Source organism: Neomonachus schauinslandi, chromosome 3, assembly GCF_002201575.2.
Source record: "Neomonachus schauinslandi chromosome 3, ASM220157v2, whole genome shotgun sequence".
Classification (NCBI taxonomy): domain Eukaryota; kingdom Metazoa; phylum Chordata; class Mammalia; order Carnivora; family Phocidae; genus Neomonachus; species Neomonachus schauinslandi.
The window spans coordinates 128,036,780-128,057,134 of record NC_058405.1 but is presented as its reverse complement, the minus strand read 5'-3'; the positions used below and the strand labels follow the sequence as shown (position 1 = coordinate 128,057,134).

Genomic DNA, 20,355 nt, shown 5'->3' with positions numbered 1-20,355 from the left:
AGTGAAAAAAATACTTTTGAAGAGTTTACTCTGTATTCATTACTGTTTGAAAACGTGTAAAATTCCAATCTTCAAGGCACCCTAGCCCTATAAGAGAAGCAAAACAAAATATGAAACTACTATGGGATTGTATAAGATAATATAGAATGCTAAATTTTATTACACAGATTATAAGTGCTGTAGAAATTTAAAGAAGTTGAGGTGTTCTAGGCACCAATGGTCATATTTTGAAATTCCTTTTGAAATTTTTGCGCATTTTTTTGTGCCGCAAGGTAGCAAAGAGATGTGGCACTTTCTTGTCAATAACAACGTCTCGTGGTAGAAGTGATTGTCAGTAAGAGACCATACTCTAGCTAAGACTATATACTTGTGGGGCATAGGGGCACAATGGGGAAGATTGGAAGCAGCATTAGTAGGGCAAAGCAGGGAGAATGAACATTTGACATTTAAATTCTAATATCACATTTTAGCTTGTGAGTGGGTAATCATTGATTAAGACAGCCATTAAGACAATAAATTTCTAGTACTCTTTTAGTTATATTTACTGCATATTAATAAAAAGAGAAAAAAACAACAACAAAAACCTTTGAGGACCTCCAGCATGCCAGGCAGAGAAGCAGAAAATGTGAAGGTATGAGACATTTGGTGTAGTGCACATGAGTGTTTTCTACCTTCTGATATCTACTAGGAAAAAAAAGAATTTTCAGAAACTGATCTTACAGTACTCTAGGGGGCAATGCAAGTTACTGAACTGAATAAATCACAAGGCAGGTCTAGAATTAGAATTCACATTGCCTTGACTCTCAATTCCAGCAAGAAATTCTGCCTCTTAGTTATCTTTCCTTTGAATATGTTTCCTTTACAGTTTTTGAACAAATACACTCCTTTCGTGTTATCAGATCAGTAATTGTGTAATTCATAACTATTTTGCTGAATAAAAGCTGTTATTTACATGGTTTGTTCATAGATCCCAGGCAGATAAATTAGTATTAGTCACATTATGGTAAAGAGATGCAAAAGTAGAATAACAGAAATTTTGGAAAAATTCATAGTTTTGCTAGTTATACTAAAATTTAATGTGTGTGTTCACTTTTAACTAAATACTAAAACTTATAAAATGATATGCTAATTTGTTTTGTTTATAGCCTGCAAGTCCTGGGCAACCTCTCTCTCCACTTCTCAGACGTTGTACCTCAATCCTGGAGACTATAGTAAGAACTGTACCAGGTCTTCTGCAAGCTGTCTTCCTAATAGCAAAAATGAAATACTTATCAGGTAGAATATACCTTAAAAACTTAAAATAACTTTTTTATTCTGATGTTGACAAAAACAAAAGGGAAATAAACTAAGTATATATATGGAGAACAGTCACATAAAATGCATTTTACTTGTGCACAAACAAATAAGTATATATATGGAGAACAGTCACATAAAATGCATTTTACTTGTGCACAAATAAATAAATTATGCACAAATTGCATAATATTCTGTACTATTTAATTCTTTAAAAATTACAATAAATATAATATTTGTTGATCAAGTGAATTGCTGGGAAAATGCAGTGGTACCACTTAAAAAAAAAGTCCGTCAGATACTTAGATGGCAGTAAGAATTTATAGTCTTTAGTCCATAGTTACTGACTCACTGGCAGAGCCAGATGCAAGGTTTACCAGGTTTGGGGCCTTTATGAAATGTACTGATTAATTCCTGTTTAGTTTCTGTGATTATGTATAGCAAAAAAAAATAAATAAATAACCCCAGATATATAACCTTCTTCTTTTAGGACACAAATGGGTTTGTGACTATATACATAGTAGACCAACCTTTGGGGCTTCTATTTATGTACCTTTTCTAGATGAATACCATGCAAAATAAATTAAGTTTGTAAAATCATAAGGGGTAGAAACCAACTTAAAGGTATCATCCTAAACAATTATTTCTTATATGTAATGGAGAGAGTTAGAAGATTGACTTTGCTAATTTTTTGTACCTCAATTTTAACTGTTAAAAAAACAAACAAACTAGATGATCTCAAAAGCTCGTATCTCTAAAATACTCTAGATGTAAGAAGTGGCTCTATTATACCTTCTTCCGGTTAGGTTCTGTTGAGCCACATGAAATTTCTACTTTCCTCCGAGTTGAAATGGTATTATCTACTAAATAATTAAACTGGGACTTTGAGTTCTGTGATTAATTTATTAGACATCTGTTATTTTGAAAATTGATATAAATCAGTCTCAGTGTAGTAATTCTTAATTGCCAAAGTCTCTAGAAGTGAAAGTCTCCTATATTGACCCCATTTTTAAAAACAGCAGCCTTAAATCATTTGAAATAGTGCTGCCGTATGTCCGAATAGCGGTATCCTGATAAAACTGCCAACTACAATGACTTCTAACCCCAGAACTACCCGGAGGTGGACCAGACTTCACAGGTTAAGGGCACAGACATGAGCCATAAGTTCCGGGGTTGCCAAGGCCACCTGAACTTCTGACTAGCTGGCTACAAATTCGGGGTTTCTATGACCCCTCAGGTTCAAGTTCACTAGAACGACTCCTAGAATTCAGGAAATTGCTATACATATAATTAGAGTTTTAGTATAGCAAAAGAATACTAATACAAACTAGCAAAAGGGAGAGATGCACAGGGCAAAGGCCTGGGAGGGTTCCAAATGTGAAGCTGCCATTGTTCAGTCTGTGGGGTTGGTACACATCAACAATCCAACACATGTATATATGACAGTACGTAGAGAGCATTAACAACTAGGGAAGCTCACCCCAGGTTCATTATATAGGCATGGATATGGAATCATTGGGCATGTGATTGAAGTCAGGCTCCAGGGTCCTGCTCCCCAGTTCAGGTAGATAACACCATCCTCTGCTTGGTTGGTCTTTCTGGCATGGCTGGTCCCCATTGAGTCATATTCTGAACATAAGCTATCTAGGGCTTACTCTTCATCTTCTCACTTATATAAATTGTCAAAGCCAACCTCAAACAACAAAGATACTTCTCTCACTCAGGAAATTCCAAGATTTTAAGACTCTGTCCCAAGAACCTGGGACAAAGACCAGCCAAATTCTATGTTACAAAGACATACATGCAGGACAGAAATGTCTTTCATTTTTCCCTTAAAGGAAATTAGGCTGCTCTTAGATTAAAATGTTATATTGTTGTGTTCTTTTTTAATATGGCTATTTTCCGCAACAGTTATTACCCATTTCTCATTTTTAAATATTTAGTGACCTTCTAAATACTAACCACGCATCTTTGCCCCCTCATCACACTTAAAAGATTCTGATCTCAATTATTCATTCAGTCCTCATATTCTTCAGTCTCTTATTTGTAAACCCTGATTCTTTTCCTGTGTGCTTTCCCCCTTAGCAGTAACCTTCAAGCTATCTCCTTAATCCTTTTCCTCCTTAAAGAACATGGGGGTGGTAATTTGCACACCAGTTTATTATACTTAACGTTCCCATTTCCTATTTCCTTTTCTGCCTGCTCAGTTCTTGAGTGTTAGAGTGTATCACAGCAATAAATAATCCAATATTATTTATTATGTTTGTTGGTTGATTGATAAATTTTGATACTATGTTTAGTATGTTTTTATGCAGCCTCAGCCTGTTACTTGTTTATTAATCCTATGTCTGTAAGAAAACTGTTTTCTGTGTAGATGGATTCTGTCATGGGTAGGTTGGGCCTTTGGGAACTGGAAGCCCTAACTGTAAGCCTCGTTTGGTCTATTGAGGTATCAGGTGAGGTTAAGGAGCGTAATGGAACAGAGAGTAATTTAGGGTCTGTTCTTCCCTGGTGCTCCTAGCAAGGTTGAATGGGGAGCTGGGATCCTATACCTACTTAACACAGTCTGTGAGATGGCTTTAGGCGGAATACTGTGGGTTATATCACTAGAAATTTCTTCTAGGACCTAGAGTTTATACTCTTCCTTCTCTGAAGAGCCTCTTTCTACCCCATCTACCAGCCCAAGCCTAACAGATTCCACCATTCCTGTCACTTTAATTTTGATCATTTCTTCCATCTAAGACTCGTAGATGTACAGAGGATGTGTGTCCAAAACATTAGCTATTACACTTGGCATTTAAAGGCATATTAAATCAATAGCTCCTATTTCTGAATGTCTGGAATATATCCTTAATGCTTTTTTTGTTATTTTAAATACAGTGGTAAAATTTCTGGCCAAGGATGATTATAAGACTATATATCCTCTTTGTTAGTATAAGTGACAGTACAGAATTCTAGCTATTTAAATGTCTGTGTTTTGTAAAACTTACTGTAATGAAATTTTAAGTAAAAAGTTTTTTGATCAGGAAAATAAATAAAGGTACATTTATAGTCCTCTCAGAAGTAGCAATGGTGATTGACTCTGATCCTTTCACAGCTTTCCCTGGTTTGCTCCTTATGGCTGGCCTGACTTACAGGTATATTCTTTCATGAAGACTAGAAAGGGGCTACCTGGGGCAGGTAGGCATGGAACTATCCATAAACTATTCATGTCCCTCTTCTCTCTCACATCTCTCTCTCTCAACCATTTGAATTATAATGCTTTGTTTCTCTTATTAGGTGACATTGAAGCGGCTTATAATAACCTGCAGCATTGCCTAGAACACAACCCTTCTTATGCAGATGCTCATCTCCTGATAGCTCAGGTTTATTTGTCTCAGGAAAAATTCAAATTGTGTTCTCAGTCACTTGAACTTTGTCTGAGCTATAATTTTAAGGTACGTATTCCAGATTCAGGTGGATAAAACATATCACCCTCCTTGAACCTTTAGCAAGTGTCTACATATTCACCTGTTTTGTATTTTTGCCTATAATGTTTTGCTAATAAATTTATTTTTCGTGGAAAAAAGTTTGGATTCACAAGCAGGAGAAAAAGTGGAGGCAGCTATTGTGTAATTAAAAAAACTATATGAACTTGGAGACAGAGGACCTGGGGGTCAGTGTCTGGTTTTTCCACTTTTCTCTCTCTGAACCTGTTTTCTTCTCTATAAAACTCATGTAATAACACCTTACAGTTATAGTGGGCATTAAATGCAGTAATCGATGTAAATAAAAATAATTGTAAACTGTAGAGCATTATGCCAAATATTTTTATGTGACTCTTATTTATTGCTTGTTTCTTTCTTGGATTGTGGGTTTTAATAACTTTTTAGAGTCATCATCAAAGAACACCTAGTCATTTTGAAAGTTCGTGTGTGGTTTGGGGATATAAACACGTTAGATTTCTAGCCAAGACACTCTGTGTTACATCCCATATCCCTAAGCATTAGGGGAAATCACAGGTTCAGATGCTTCCTGAACTACCTGCAGTCGTGGAGGAGCTCCTCAGACTTTTCCTTTGGTTCACAGGGTTTTGAACCCTGTTACGTGAGGACCCTTCAGTGGACTGGAGAATTCAGGATTTGCAGAAGACGGTGCCTGCTTCTTGGTCGGTAGTTCTCAAGACTCGTGGTGCGTTACCCACCCTAGTGCCAGGACCCCATCCCAGTGACTCGAAGTCTCTGAGAGAAGAGCAGAATCATGAGTATTTACACGGAGCCCACCACAAAATGTGATGCCTAGCTCAGGCTTACAGCCATAGCTGTAAGGATGATTGGAGCCTTCCTAGACGTGCTCATCTCCTTTGACTCCTTCTTCGATCTTTTTGTCGTTTTCTTATTTTTTCTGTATACACTTTTGGTACCCAAAATAAAGATAGCGTCTTCATAACTAGGTGTTTCAGAGTAGTATCAAAGGGTAAAACCAAGTTTGACTAAAGTGTTCTGAGATTTTTAATCTTAAAACTAAAAAATAAAAGAAAGGGAAAAAACTGTTTCTAGAAATCTAATGACTTGACACCAGTATTAGAAGTCCCAGATAGGGGCGCCTGGGTGGCTCAGACGGTTAGACGACTGCCTTCGGCGCAGGTCATGATCTCAGGGTCCTGGGATCGAGTCCCGCATCGGGCTCCCTGCTCGGTGCAGAGCCTGCTTCTCCCTCTCCCTCTGCCACTCCCTCTGCTTGTGCTCTTCTGTCTATCTCTCTGTCAAATAAATAAATAAAATCTTAAAAAAAAAAAAAAAAAAAGAAGTCCCAGATAAATTCCTTTCCTGAAAACTAAATTTCCTAGAATATATTTGCTAGCCTTACAAGCTTTTTTTTGTATTTTCTCTTCTATCATGGTAAAAGCCCTTAATCACCTTGTTTGTCATCCAGGAGGATGCTGGGTAGTGGCAGGTTGCCTGAATCTGATTTAACACCATAAATGATCAGAAAGTTAATAAAAAGACAGAAATAGACCTCATGTATACAATCACAGGTAGACTATCCTCAGAGATTCTGTTATTTTAATGTCTGGTGAATTGTAAATTATGTGTTGGCATTGTAAGCACTCCAAGGAAATATTTCTAAATATTATTTTTTTTCAGGTGAGAGAATACCCTTTATATCATTTGATAAAAGCTCAGTCACAAAAGAAAATGGGTGAAATAGCAGAAGCAATTAAAACTCTACATATGGCAATGAGTTTACCAGGAATGAGAATTGGAGCTTCCTCAAAATCAAAATACAGAAAAACTGAAGTTGATGCAAACCATCGTTTATCAATCTTTCTCGAGTTGGTAGAGGTTCACCGCTTAAATGGAGAACAGGTAAGTCAAGTTTTAATTCAGTGGTTCAGCTCTGAACCTTGTTAGACAAGTATATATATTAGTAGGAAATGAAAAAGCTGAAATTATTTTCTTGCTTAACTGGCCGAGTTTAGAAAATTTATTTCTCATTACTTTGAACCAAATCATGTCCTTTCTGCAAACCCCTGACGTTAAACATAATTTGCAGCTGGATGACCTTAGGTAACAGTGTGCTTTCATTAGCTACCAGGCAATATAGTAATACAATCTATGTGTGATCTAATATGAGTAATAATATAAATTACTATGTACCATGAAATGTATCAGTGTAATATGATGTATGTAGTAATATAATCTTCGATGACCTTGGCTACCATGAAAGGTAATAATATAACATGGTTATCATTCTGTAGACTCCTGAAAGAGTCACACACACGCACACACACATGTCCATGTACACACAAGTGCTACTGGAATCAAATGAAAGTACCAACCTGAAATTCTAGTAGTTGACAAAACGAAAGAACCACTTGATGAATACAGCTTTGGTAAATTCATAGGATGATCGTAAAATCAAATACTTAAAATAATACATATAATAATAATAAGTAGAAAGCAAGCAAGCATGCACTTTTGAGAGAAGAGTTAAAGCCTTATAAAAAATGAGGAACCTGGGGCGCCTGGGTGGCTCAGTCATTAAACGTCTGCCTTCGGCTCAGGTCATGATCCCGGAGTCCTGGGATCAAGCCCCTGCATCGGGCTCCCTGCTCAGCGGGGAGCCTGCCTCTCCCTCTCCCACTCCCCCTGCTTGTGTTCCCTCTCTTGCTGTCTCTCTCTCTGTGTCAAATAAATAAATAAGTAAAATCTAAAAAAAAAAAAAAATGAGGAACTTAACATTTATATCTGTTTTTTAGATTGCAACAGTTGCTCATCAGTTATTTTCATATTTTAGTGGAAATTAAGAAGGCTGTGTCTAGATACTTGCCAAATCTCAAAATAATTTCTATTTCACTAATACATTAACCTAAATATATATTTAAGAAGAACCAGTTCTACCATAGATAGTTGATTCCAGAATGCACTATTTTTTTTCACATGTTAACATTTCTGAAATCAAAATGTCTTATAATCTCTTAAGTTGAGATGAATCCTAAAATAAATGACATTTTAGATTCATCGAGGTACAGATTTGGAACTGAGGGAATGTATTCAGCTGAGACATAACAGAAATGAGGTCCTGGCATAGGGAATAAAGTAATCTGCTAGTTAATGAAGAGCCATTTGGTGCAGGGGAGGATTGTGGACTGGATCCCATCAAGGAGGCAGTAATGAGCATGGCTAAGAGTTTAAGCTCTGGGGTCAAGCTGCCTGAGTTTGGGTTCTGAGTCTGTCATTTGTTAACTTCTTCACTCTCCAAATTTCAGTTTCCTCCTGCACGGTGGGGATAATGATAGTAACTACTTCAGAGAATTTCTATGAGAATTAGATGCTGGATGCAAAGTAAATGCTTATTAAATTGCAGTAGCAGCAGCTCTCGTGTAGCAACCCCCATTGTCCCGGTCATGAAAACACTTTTCAGCCAACAGATATTTATACAGTCATCTGAATTTGGTCTCTGAGTTTAATTTTAAATTTTTGTGTTTTTCAAAAATCTGTCAATATTTCATGAAGATCCTAACATTTACTGTTCATTCTGGATTTGGAGAAAATCTTCATTTCTAATGTAATTTGTTGAATATTTTGAAAGAGTGTTATTTTAACTTCATCTTTACAGCACGAGGCAGCAAAAGTTTTACAAGATGCCATCCATGAATTTTCTGGGACGTCTGAAGAATTACGTGTTACCATCGCTAACGCAGACCTAGCTCTGGCGCAAGGAGATGTGGAGCGGGCTTTAAGCATGCTTCGGAACGTTACAGCTGAGCAGCCTTATTTCACAGAGGCCAAAGAGAAAATGGCAGATATTTATCTGAAGCACAGAAAAGAGAAAATGTTATATATTACTTGTTATAGGTAAGTGATTATTTTAACCCATTGTATTTTGACACACTTACTTCTTAAAATTAATCCCCAAATTTCTGTTTTTCTTTTCTTTTAACTGCTTTAACGTATAGACCCTTTCCCTAATATGTTCAACTACCAACCACAATCACACTAACCAAGTAACTCAGTCTCCCTAAGACATAAGCCGTAGTGATTATGATTATTTCAACCTGTGGCTTACTCTGGATTCTTAGCTGTCCTCCTTCCTTAGATGTGATTTCACTTTAATCTTCCTGTTTGGGATGGGCAAGAGCAAGTTATGTGTATTCTAATAGCTTAAGAAAGCTGTGTAATGTAACAACAGTTCAGGGCCATTTTTTTTTTTTTTTAAAGACTTTATTTATTCATTTGAGACACAAAGATTGAGAGAGAGAGAGAGCATGAGCAGGGAGAGAGGCAGAGGGAGAGGGAGAAGCAGGCTCCCCGCTGAGCCAGAAGCCCAATGCGGGGCTCGATCCCAGGACCCTGGGATCATGACCTGAGCCGAAGGCAGACACTTAACCATCTGAGCCACCCAGGCGCCCCTCAGGGCCATTTTTAATGCTCAGCGTGACAGCTCTAGCAATACAAAATTATGGCTTAGTATGTTACCACACCAAGGTATGGATTACAAATTTTCCTTGGTGAAAGGGCAGGGACTTTAACAGTTATATTATACACTGGTGCCCTTAGGGGTTATTGGGATACACACATTCATGTGCGTGCATGTGCATGTGTGTGCACAGACATACACACGGGCTGCTCTTACTTTTCTCCCCAAACAAAAAGATAAACATACAAGCACACACTTTATGTAACAGAAAATCAACATTTTTATCTGTTGAGAACACAGCAACATGTTGATGAATTCAGTCATTGGTTCATCTATATTATGTAAATACCCAAACTTGGAACTCTGCTCAGGTTCTTTGTAGGTGCTGAGTGATTCAAAGAAACTGAGCAGCATCCCATGTATAGATGGATGAACTAGAGGTCCTAGATCATATTTTCTATGATGTTTCCAAAAGATCAGCACTAACTGTCATCTCTCATGATAGAAAAATATTTTAAAATAGGGTCGCTTTGTTTTGAATACTCTCTAATATCATAGTTAAAAGCACAGGCTTTGTTTCAGGCAGATCTGACACATTAGTTGTAGACTTCAGTTCTTCAGCAACATCTATAAAATTATACTTCTCAAATAGTTTTTGGACCAATTGAATGAGAAACCATACGTTGCAATAGCATCACATGATATTTTTGTGCCTTCACTCACATCATTTCAGAATTAGAGATAACAAAACCTGTTTCTGTATAATTGATATGTTTACTGTCTACGAGTACTCTTGTTACCTGCATTTCAGAAAATGGAAAGATTGAATGAAAAAAAGAAAAAAAAAGAGTTGATCTAGCATAAATAATCTGGGTGTGGGTATGGGTAGGTGGTTTTTTTCTTTTACAATGTTACACTGTTGAAAATGTAGAAGGTACTCTGAAGGCTATTGGTTAATTGAAATAAGTGAGCTTACCTTGTATTTAGCTGGTGTAGAAGAAGATACTTGTATTCAGTCTACTAAATAGAGTTGGTCTGATTTCTAGAGAAATTGCTGAGAGAATGCCCAGCCCTCGTTCTTTTCTTCTCCTTGGTGATGCATACATGAATATACAAGAGGTAAAGTTCCTGATACTACTGAACTCAGATTTTTTTAAAAAATGGTAAAACACTTTTTTGTGATTAGCTTCATAGTCTCTTAAAAGGAATTTTTTAATGTAATTTAATATATGACAATCCAGTCATCACTGTAAAAGGAAATAACCATTACAATAAAAAAGTTGTTTTCAAATTGAGATGCAATAATTCAGCACTATCATTTGAAATAGAGATGGTACCAGAAGCAAGTTAAGAGAGTCTTTTAAGTGGAAGAATGAAGAGAGCTAGTGGCCAAAATGGTGTTTACTAATGAGTTACACCTACCAGTAGTGACTGTCACCTCTCTGAAATTGTTAACGTTTCTAGACTTAAATATGTGCTTTATTTGTCTCACTGAGTGAATACTCCAGGTATAGAGCTTAATTATAGAAATGTTGTCCTTTAATGGGATCCAGCTAAGCTGTTTATTCATTGCTTATTTTTTGTATCCGCCAATATTAGCCTGAAGAAGCCATAGTAGCGTATGAGCAAGCATTAAATCAGAATCCCAAAGATGGAACACTGGCAAGCAAAATTGGGAAAGCACTTGTCAAAACCCACAACTATTCGAAGGTAAGCACTTTATATGTTTGAAATATGTCTATTGGATTCAATGTTTCAAACCCTGCTTTATGAGAAGTCTTTAGCAAGCACTGTTTACATCCTGATGGTTGTAAACTCCAAATTTATATTCACAAACAGGAATTTATGTTAAAGACTTTCTCAGTGTCTCTTCATCGCTGCATTTTGCCAAGACTATTTGGGCCCTGAAGTTTACTTCCGACATCATCTTACACCTAAACCCTGCAGCCAATTACGATGAAATTGCTGTGGTTACATCTTTTTCATTCTATGACAAAGCATAACAGATGTCCTTTCTGTTGAACCAGTTTTGATAAGCTGTGTGCTTTTTTTTCCCCCCTCTAGTAGGGGTAATGGATTTTCCTTTAGTTGTTAATGTCTTGTTCTATCCCTGGTCACTACTGAACATATATACAGCCGCTAGCAGAGTATTTGCATACACTGAAGTTCACTGGCCTCTGGACTAAAACTGGTAAAAACAGTTTCACCAAGCACTTTTCGTTAGCTGCTTTTCATAAGAAATGCTCGTTGCCTTGTCTGATGTTTGATTGTCTAAGAAAAATGGCATACTTAACTGACAGGCAGGTACATGCCTAAGCTTCTCCTAAGTTTTTTCCAATTTTTATATGCTTTAAGTCTGTAATGTATAAAATATCTATGCTTAACACCATTCTCATTGCCTTATTTTCCTAACTGAAATGCATTTTGTTTAGGCAATCACTTACTATGAAGCTGCTCTGAAAAGTGGACAACAAAATTATCTTTGCTATGACCTGGCTGAGCTTCTATTAAGATTGAAATGGTATGACAAAGCAGAAAAAGTTCTTCAACATGCTCTAGCTCATGAACCTGGTATGAAAGTCTTTCTGATTTGAAAAATATATATACCATACCTGATAGGTCTGATCTATTTTATTTTTATATTGTATAAATGTTTATTTGTATTCTCAGTATTATATGTATTTTCAGTATTATATGTGTGAGGTTGATTATTTCATTTATGAGCATGTCACTCTATTAAAATATTTGACTAATCTAATAACAGATTTATGAAACAGCTAATTGTGTTATAGAAAGATTTACTTTCCAAAATGATATAAAGGGAGTTTCCTTTAAATTACAACTACATCTGATATTTTTATACATCAAGTAAACACCTTTATAATCTTTACTCCTCTTTTAAGTTTTTTTAAAAATTCAACACTCTAAAAGAATATAATGTGTAAGTCTCCAATTTCTCCTGTGAATTCTACTTGCCCTGTTCTCAAACTGCCTCCCTAGAGGTAACCATTTTTGTGTTTTAGTGTATTTGTAAATATATAAGTGTAATATGCATAATTTTCTTTTCAAATGGATTGTTTTTCCCATCCTGTAATTTTTTTTCACAGACAGCATGTGCCAGATATCATTTGATGTTAGTACATTCATATCATTCTAATGCCATCATAATATTCTATAACTCCATAGTTTTTGTTTTGTTTTGTTTATAACTCCATAGTGTTTTTTAAACTTCCCTTCAATTATTGGGCATTTAGTTGGTTTTCCGTTCTTTTGATATTAATAAACTATGTTACAGTAAATATCCTTGTATCTCATTCGTTGGTATATACTTGCTTCTATTTCTTAGGAGCAAGATGCTAAGTCAAAAACTACATGCATTGAAAACATAACTGGATACTATAAATTGCCTTCTTACAAGTTTGCTTTTTAAAGATCTTTATTTTAAATTAAAATCTAGCACTTACTCATCCCCAGAATTTAAAGATTACAGAAGTGAATGCAAGTTGTGTTGTCCCACTCTCCAGAGAAAACCACATTTACATTGTGTATCATTCTAATTAGTGTCCCCACCATGCCTCTCTCTCTCTCTCACGTAATTACCACATTTTTCCTACCAAGATGGGATCATATTATGCTGCACATCTGCAGTAGGCATTTTTCGCTTAGTAGCTTCTCTCCATGTTGGTAAATGTAGTTCTTCTTTATTTTCTTTAGCACAGGTAGAGCATTCTACTATATGTTGATATCAGAATTTATTTGATGAGTCTCCTATTGATAGACATTTAGATTGAAGAAAAGTTGGAGACAGTAGTGAGACTGAGTCCTTGTTTATATACCTCTGTGTGCTTCCTAGAATTGAGTCATGCCCCATGGTTCTTTCTTAAGGCCAAAAATGTCCCATAATTGTGTAGTATTAATCAGAGGAGGGAAAACCACTTTAATTTGCATTTTTTTGATGATTGATAAGGCTAGGCATTATTTTATGTCTGTAGATCACATTTTCTTCTAGGATGTTTTTGTTCATATCCTTTGTCTTTGACCCTGAACCTCTGATTCATCATCTGTCACCTGTTACTCATTTGGAGACATTTTTCTCCCAACCTGTTCCTTTTTTTGTTTTTTTTCAATTGAATTTATTATTTCTTCAGTCAAATAGAATACTTAATTATTATATATACCAGTCTTTTCTTTTCTTGAGTCCTGAATTTCCTATCATGCTCAGAAAAACTTCCCTCATCCTAACATTGTAAAAATATTCTTTTATATTTTTCTGGAATTTTTATAGAACATTAATCCATGTGCTTTAATCCCCATACAGTTTTTACTATATAGTTTCCCAAATGGAGAACAGTTTTATTTCAGTGCCATGTATTGAGATGCCACCTTTACTGTATAATAAACTTATTTATGTGTATGGCTGATTCTGGGAATCTTCATTTTCTTACCCTGAGTTATTTTGCTTTTGCCTGTGTTCTAGTCACTGTAAATGTGTTTGGATACCTGATAAGGTCAGCCCAACTCTTGAGTTTTCTAGTATTTTCAAAGTGGTCTTTTAATTTAGCTTTGAGGAAGTTGGTGTTTAAATTCTTCTAATTTGGGATGCATTTACTACATAAAGTGTTATTGGTTCCATAAAAATGTTTGCCTGGGTCTGTTAGACCTTGCTTGAAACACTGCAGATGGCCTTGCATGTGCATATGCATTTTTGGAAAGGGTATAAAAGAAGAGAGACTCAAGTAGCACGTTCTACTTGTGTGAGTGTTAAGTTTATTACATTTATGTAACATAAATGCTTTCATATAATAAATATTTGTTGAGCATTTCATTATAATTTCCTTAATGTCCACATTTGTTTTTGAGGTGATTACAATTACCCCCATCTTTAAATCAGCAATCTAAGGCTCAGTTTTGTTGACATATCCACCTTCATCTAGCTGAAGTAGCACCTGGGTTCTAATAAGCATCTTAAACTTGGCGTGTCTAGTCAAAATGCCTCCTCTGCCTCCTCACATCTGTTCTGCACGCAGCCTTCTTCGTCTCAGGAACAGCTTCATCCCTCTTAGCCATTGCTGAGAGCCCCAATCCTAGCCGTCACCCTTGTCCCTGACCGTAGGAAATCCTGTTGATTCTACCTTGTGAATATATTCCGAACCCCACTCTGTCCCACTAGTTCCACAGCTGTCGCCTTGTACAAGCCACCATCGTCGCAAGTGGATTCTGGCAGTGACCTTCCAGCTGGCCTCCCTAGCCCGTCCTCAGCCCCAAGCCCCTGCTGTAGCCTCCCTCCACAGCTGCAGCACTGAGCGTTTTAAGCAGAGTAGGTCTGCTCTTGTCTGCTCAAGCTCCCTGCCATCTCCCATTTCCCTCAGAGTTAAGCCGAAGTCTTCACAGTGGGGCCTGGGGCCCTTCTCATGTGTGCGACATTGCTCCTCTGGCCCACTGTGACAGTCTCCTTGTTCCTTGTGCCTTCTCACAGTTTCTCTTACCTGTAAAGTAGCAATAACAAAACCTGCCCCTCCTGAGATTTTAAAGAAACAATATATATAAACCACTTTGATACATGTGTGGCACAGACCATGCACTGGATAGATACTGGAAGAAATATATTTTTGTTATTTATCTAGGGTTCTTTTATTGCTCTTAAATCACAAAATAATAATACCAAGTATTTAAATAGCACTTACCATGTACTAGAATATTTTAATTGCATATGTGAACTTGTTTCATAACTCACGAACTTTTTTTTTTAAGATGTTATTTATTTATTTGAGAGAGAATGAGAGAGAGAGAGAGCATGAGAGGGGGGAGGTCAGAGGGAGAAGCAGACACCCCGCTGAGCAGGGAGCCCGATGCGGGACCCGATCCCAGGACTCCAGGATCATGACCCAAGCCGAAGGCAGTCGCCCAACCAACAGAGCCACCCAGGCGCCCAATAACTTACGAACTTTTTAAATTTTACAACAACCCTCTGAGATAGGTACTATTGTTTCCACTGTTTTACAGATGAACAAGAAGCACAAAATGGAAAAGTACCTTGTACAAGGTTAAATAGCTAGTAAGTGAGAAGGCCTAGATTTGAAACCAGACAGATTGCTATCAGAGTCGGTGCTCTTAAGGACCATACTTCATCGCTTGTCGAGTATCTATTATTTTAAAAACAGCAGTTATCTTCTTAATTGCCCATAGCAACTAGTCTGTATTATTTTTTAATGACTTCAGTAAACAAAGATGTTTACAGACTTAAAAATGTAAGTTGAAATTTATATGTATGTTGTTACATTGTTATCTCTTAATATATGTTTAAGAAAACCTTGTTGTTATCCAGTTCTTTAACTTTTTTTCTAGCTAGTTTCATCCTAAATCTTTTCTTTTTTAATTTGACCAACCTTCAGTTAACTGACTAAAAATTTTTCAACTTTATTCACTATTGTTCAAAGTCATTCTTCCTAAAGAGCAGTTTCAAAACTTGTAGAAGAATGTAAATGTTCATTAAAATGAATATTTGTTCCCAATATCTTCTCTCCTAGTAAATGAACTGTCCACTCTCATGGAAGATGGACGTTCTCATGTTCTTCTAGCGAAAGTCTATAGTAAAATGGAAAGACCTGGAGATGCAATCACTTCATTACAACAGGTAAATGTGTTTGGTTGTGAGTGGTTATGGGGTGGGAGGTGGGAGAAGAAGGCAAAATGCTATGTGTAAGAGGAAGACTATTTATTTCTGCTCAACTGCCACAGAAAATAAGCCAAAATAGAAATAGTGATTGAATGCGAATGGATTGTACTGCTTAAATGTGTTATTGCTAATTAATATAACAATTAGAGCAAGTTGATATTTTTAATCTCTTATAGCTGAGGAAGCTTGGTTTAATAATTTGTGTAAAGTCACACGAATAGGGTCATAGGCAGGATGTGAACTCATTTTTTTTCTCTTTTGCTTACTTATATCTTTCTTAATTTCTCTTAATATTTCGAGGTTTTTCTAAGGAGAGGTTTTATATACATTTGCTTCGATGTATTCCTAAGCAGCTGATGGTTTTTGATGATTTTTCAATTTCTAGTTTGTTAACAATTTTTTTATAGATGACTTAAATTTTATCTACAGCACTCCACAGTTTTCAAGGTCATCAGGTGACTTTTCTCCTATTATTTTGTTCCCGGTTAATGTGGTGTATTAAATTGATTTTCAAATGCTAAACCACCCTTATATTTCTTAAATGTCACTTTATTGTGATTTTTAAAAAGATATTGCTGGAATTTAAAGATACTAGTATTTTGTGCAAAATTTGTATATCTATGTTCATGAAGGTGTTTGGATCTCTAAGACTATTGCTGTTTCTTTAATGTTTGGAACAATTCAGTTAAAACCATTTGGACCTTGAGGCTTCATTGATGGAAGGTTTTTATTAGTGGATTCAACATCTTTAGAATTCAGACTGATTATTTTTAAACTTCTTACATTAGGTTGAACGGCTGTATTTTTAAATTTGTTCATTATATCTTCTTATTTTTGAATGTCTGTAAGTGCTATAAAAATGTCTTTTTTTATGGCCCTGATATTGGTGATTTTATTTTATTTTCGTTCTACTGTTAATGATCAATTATTCCGGGAGTTTATCATCTTAATATTTTCAAAGAACCAACTTTTGCCTTTTCTGGCTTCATTAAATGTTTTCCTTTTATCTCATTAATTAGTTTCTTCTACTTTCTTTTTGGGTTTGGTTTGTTGATCTTTGCCTAGCTTATTGAAATAGTATGTTAGGTAATGGATTAGTTAGCCTTAATTCTGTTCTTACTCATTTAAGGTGATAATTTTTCTCAAGCATTGCTTTAGCTACCTCCCACAAGTTTATTATTACTCTGTTCATAATATTCCTCCTTTCTACTTTGATTGCTTCTTTAACCCATGGGTTATTTCCAGGCAGTTCTAATTTTCTTGTTATCTTTTTTTTTTTTTTTTTGGTACCTCTTAATCCCTTTCACCTATTTTGTCCATCCCTCCGCCCCATCCTTTCTGGCAACCACCAGTTCTCTGTATTTGAGTCCTTGTTATCTTTTGGATATTGATTTCTAGTTTAATGCCACTGTGGTCAAAGACATACTTTGAACAATTCAATCCTTTGATATTTGTTAAAACTTGCTCTCTGTCCTATATTATAATCAGTTTTGCTATAGGTTCCATGTGGATTTGAAATAATGTGTTTCTGGCATTACTGAGTGCTTAGTTCAATATGTGGTAGTTAAGTCAGGTTTGTGAATTGATCTGTCCTCCATCTTCTCAGAGCTTGAAGTAGAACATAGAGTACTTCACTAGTAATCCTGTATGCTTTCTAGAATACCACACTACTTGCCACCTTTTGACCTAATTTTCATGTACCCAGAAGAGTTCTGCATTCTCCAAATAATTTATTAAATGTTTTGAATTTGAGCTTTAGCTAACAGTGGGGTGTGTGTATGTGTGTGGAAAATAACATTTCAATAATTTGTCCAATATGTCCAATTTTTTTTCTGACATGAATGAAAAAAAGCTTGGGCTTTTTTGAATGAATTGAGCTTGGGCCATTTGATTTCTGTGATACCCATCTAAATTTATGATTTCATTACAACATGTCATCTTTAAAATGTTAATATCTTATCCTTAATTGTTGGTGTGTTTTATCCTTATATTCTGATCCCATGGTAAGAAAATTATACCTAATCCTAGGTTAGCTACCATTAGCTACAAAGGAAGTGTAATTTCAGTAAATTTAGATGTTTAAAATATTTTAGAAGTGAATTTGGCCCATTTTACCTTTTTATGAATATTACTAGTCCCAGCTGCCCTGGTTATGTGAGTCCTTATGTTATATGAGCAGATATTTCAAGCAACACTAAGAAGAGGATAAACAGTATACATGGTTAGACTATGCTAGTGAACCAAATTTAATTAATTTTAAGTTTATATGTTATAGCACGGAGATTATTCATCTTTAATAAAATTTAAAGAGCCATAAAATTCTTCCCAATTGTTAACATTCTCTGCATTCAGGTCTCCAAAAAGATAAATCTTGAGTTACAGTTCCAACAGAAACTTATACATGTAATCATAGTTTTTGGTATTTAAAGCTCATTTATTCAGGAACCATTTATTGAGCCTAATCCCCACAGTGTAGAAATTTAGTAGGAGTTCCATCGTAGTATTTTTGCATAGTTGCTAAACATTTTAGGCAGTGGCAGAACTGCTACATTTAGGGAATCCCCAAGTCTTAATTAATTTACTTTTTAAAAACTTCAGATTTCTGAAATAACTCCACACTTTTCCATCTCTGTCATCTCTGTCACCTTTTAGCCCTGTCCAGCATTATCTTTTGCCCAGACTCCTCCAGTAGCCTCCTGACTGATCCCTATCCTCTTCCAATCTTGTTTCATTCCAGGTAGTTCTCCACAACACCAGTGTAATCGGTCTGAAAGGCAGACCTAATCTTGTTATTCCATTGCTTATAAACATGTAGTAGTAACTGCTCTGTAGGAAAAACTGCCCTCTAGAATAAAAAGCAAATTATTTAACGAACTTACCTGATGTAAATTTTCTCTGTATTTCTAGCCATTTTTCCTTCTAATTCTTTAGTCAAACAATAGTATCCCTTACCTTCTTTCCTTCACCTGTAATTCCTAATGTCTGTACTCTGGTTCCATCTCCTTTCTTTTCTCAAACTCAACATGGATGTAACTACCAGTAATTCTTTATATCTCACTTCACCTCCAAGACTAGGTTAGGTCTCATATTATGTACTCCCATGGGAAGTGGTATTTCCCAGTCGTAAAACTCCTCATAATTTGCTGTAATTATTTTATTATCTATCTTTCTGCTTATATTAAAATTTCCATGAGAGTAGGTATAGTCCCATGTTTTGTGACCCTAGCAAATGCTTGCCTCATTAGTTTTCTGTGCTGTGTAGCAAATTACCACAAATTTTAGTCGATGCAAACAATACATACATTTATTTTTTCACAGTTTCTGTGGGTCCATATTCTGGGCACGTGTTAGCTGGGTCCTCTACAAGGTGTCAGGATAGTCAAGGTGTGGGGGCACCAGGGTGGCCCAGTTGGTTGAGTGGCTGCCTTCAGCTCAGGTCATAATCCCAGAGTCCTGGGATCAAGCACCACATCGGGCTCCCTGCTTGGTGGGAAGCCTGCTTCTCCCTCTCCTACTCCCGCTGCTTGTGTTCCCTCTCTAGCTGTCTCTCTCCCTCTCTCTGTCAATTAAATAAATAAATAAATAAATAAAATCTTAAAAAAAAAAAAAAAGATAGTCAAGGTATGGCCAGAGTTGGGTTCTTATCTAGAGACTTGTCTGGTGGAGGATCTACTTCCAAGCTTACATAGGTTATTAGCAGAATTCATTTCCTCAAGGCTGTAAGACTTAGGGCTCCAGCTTCTTCTTTGCTTCTTGTTGCAGATCCTAGAGGTTCTCACACCCTAGAGGTTCATCAGCACCCTGCCTGATAGGCCGGCTAATATGACTACTTAGTTCTTCAAAGCCAGCAAGGGAGAAAGGCTGTAGAATGAGTCTGCTAACAAGACAGTCTTACATGATGTAATCATGGGAGTGACATTCCATCATATTTGCCATATTCCGTTGGTTACAAGCAAGTTACAGGTCGCACCTCACACAAAGGGGGTGATTATACAAGGTAGTGAAGACCAAGAGGTGAGGATCATGGGAGTCCTCTTAAAATCTGTCAACCATGATAGGTGCTTGAAATTTTAGTTGAATGACTGAAAGGAAACCATACATTATTTTAATTTTTTAGTTGCAGGAAAATTACAGGGAAAAAATCACTTTTTGACATATTAAATTAACCATCTTTTCTGTGAAAATAAAATTAAATAAATCATATATAAACAACCCATATGCCATAAAATACTAAGAATTTTATGACTTTCTAACTTTATATAGTTTTAAATAATACAGATTATTTTTGCTTCTTTCACTTAACATTCATTTGTGTGGATTTTTCCATTATGTCTATATAGGTCCATTTACTCTTTGTTAAATAAATGCATGAATGCATTAGTGGATGCTTATTTATACCTCAAAGTTAAATTTTATTGTGAAGGCCTAAAACATAGGATTTCTCTGTCACTTACAATTCATCATATAAAAAGTAATGTGATATT

At 36.0% G+C, this 20,355-nt stretch overlaps 1 protein-coding gene across 1 annotated transcript in view; it reads left to right on the top strand.

Moving 5' to 3' along the window:
- The window catches only part of TTC21B (tetratricopeptide repeat domain 21B), a 76,431-nt gene that overhangs the window by 25,306 nt on the left and 30,770 nt on the right, over nucleotides 1-20,355 (top strand). The window contains exons 12-19 of the mRNA XM_021703143.2: nucleotides 1,146-1,275; nucleotides 4,573-4,730; nucleotides 6,420-6,641; nucleotides 8,395-8,633; nucleotides 10,242-10,314; nucleotides 10,795-10,905; nucleotides 11,628-11,766; nucleotides 15,723-15,829. Coding sequence (XP_021558818.1) covers nucleotides 1,146-1,275; nucleotides 4,573-4,730; nucleotides 6,420-6,641; nucleotides 8,395-8,633; nucleotides 10,242-10,314; nucleotides 10,795-10,905; nucleotides 11,628-11,766; nucleotides 15,723-15,829 — 1,179 coding nt within the window. The remainder of the gene's footprint in view (nucleotides 1-1,145; nucleotides 1,276-4,572; nucleotides 4,731-6,419; nucleotides 6,642-8,394; nucleotides 8,634-10,241; nucleotides 10,315-10,794; nucleotides 10,906-11,627; nucleotides 11,767-15,722; nucleotides 15,830-20,355) is intronic.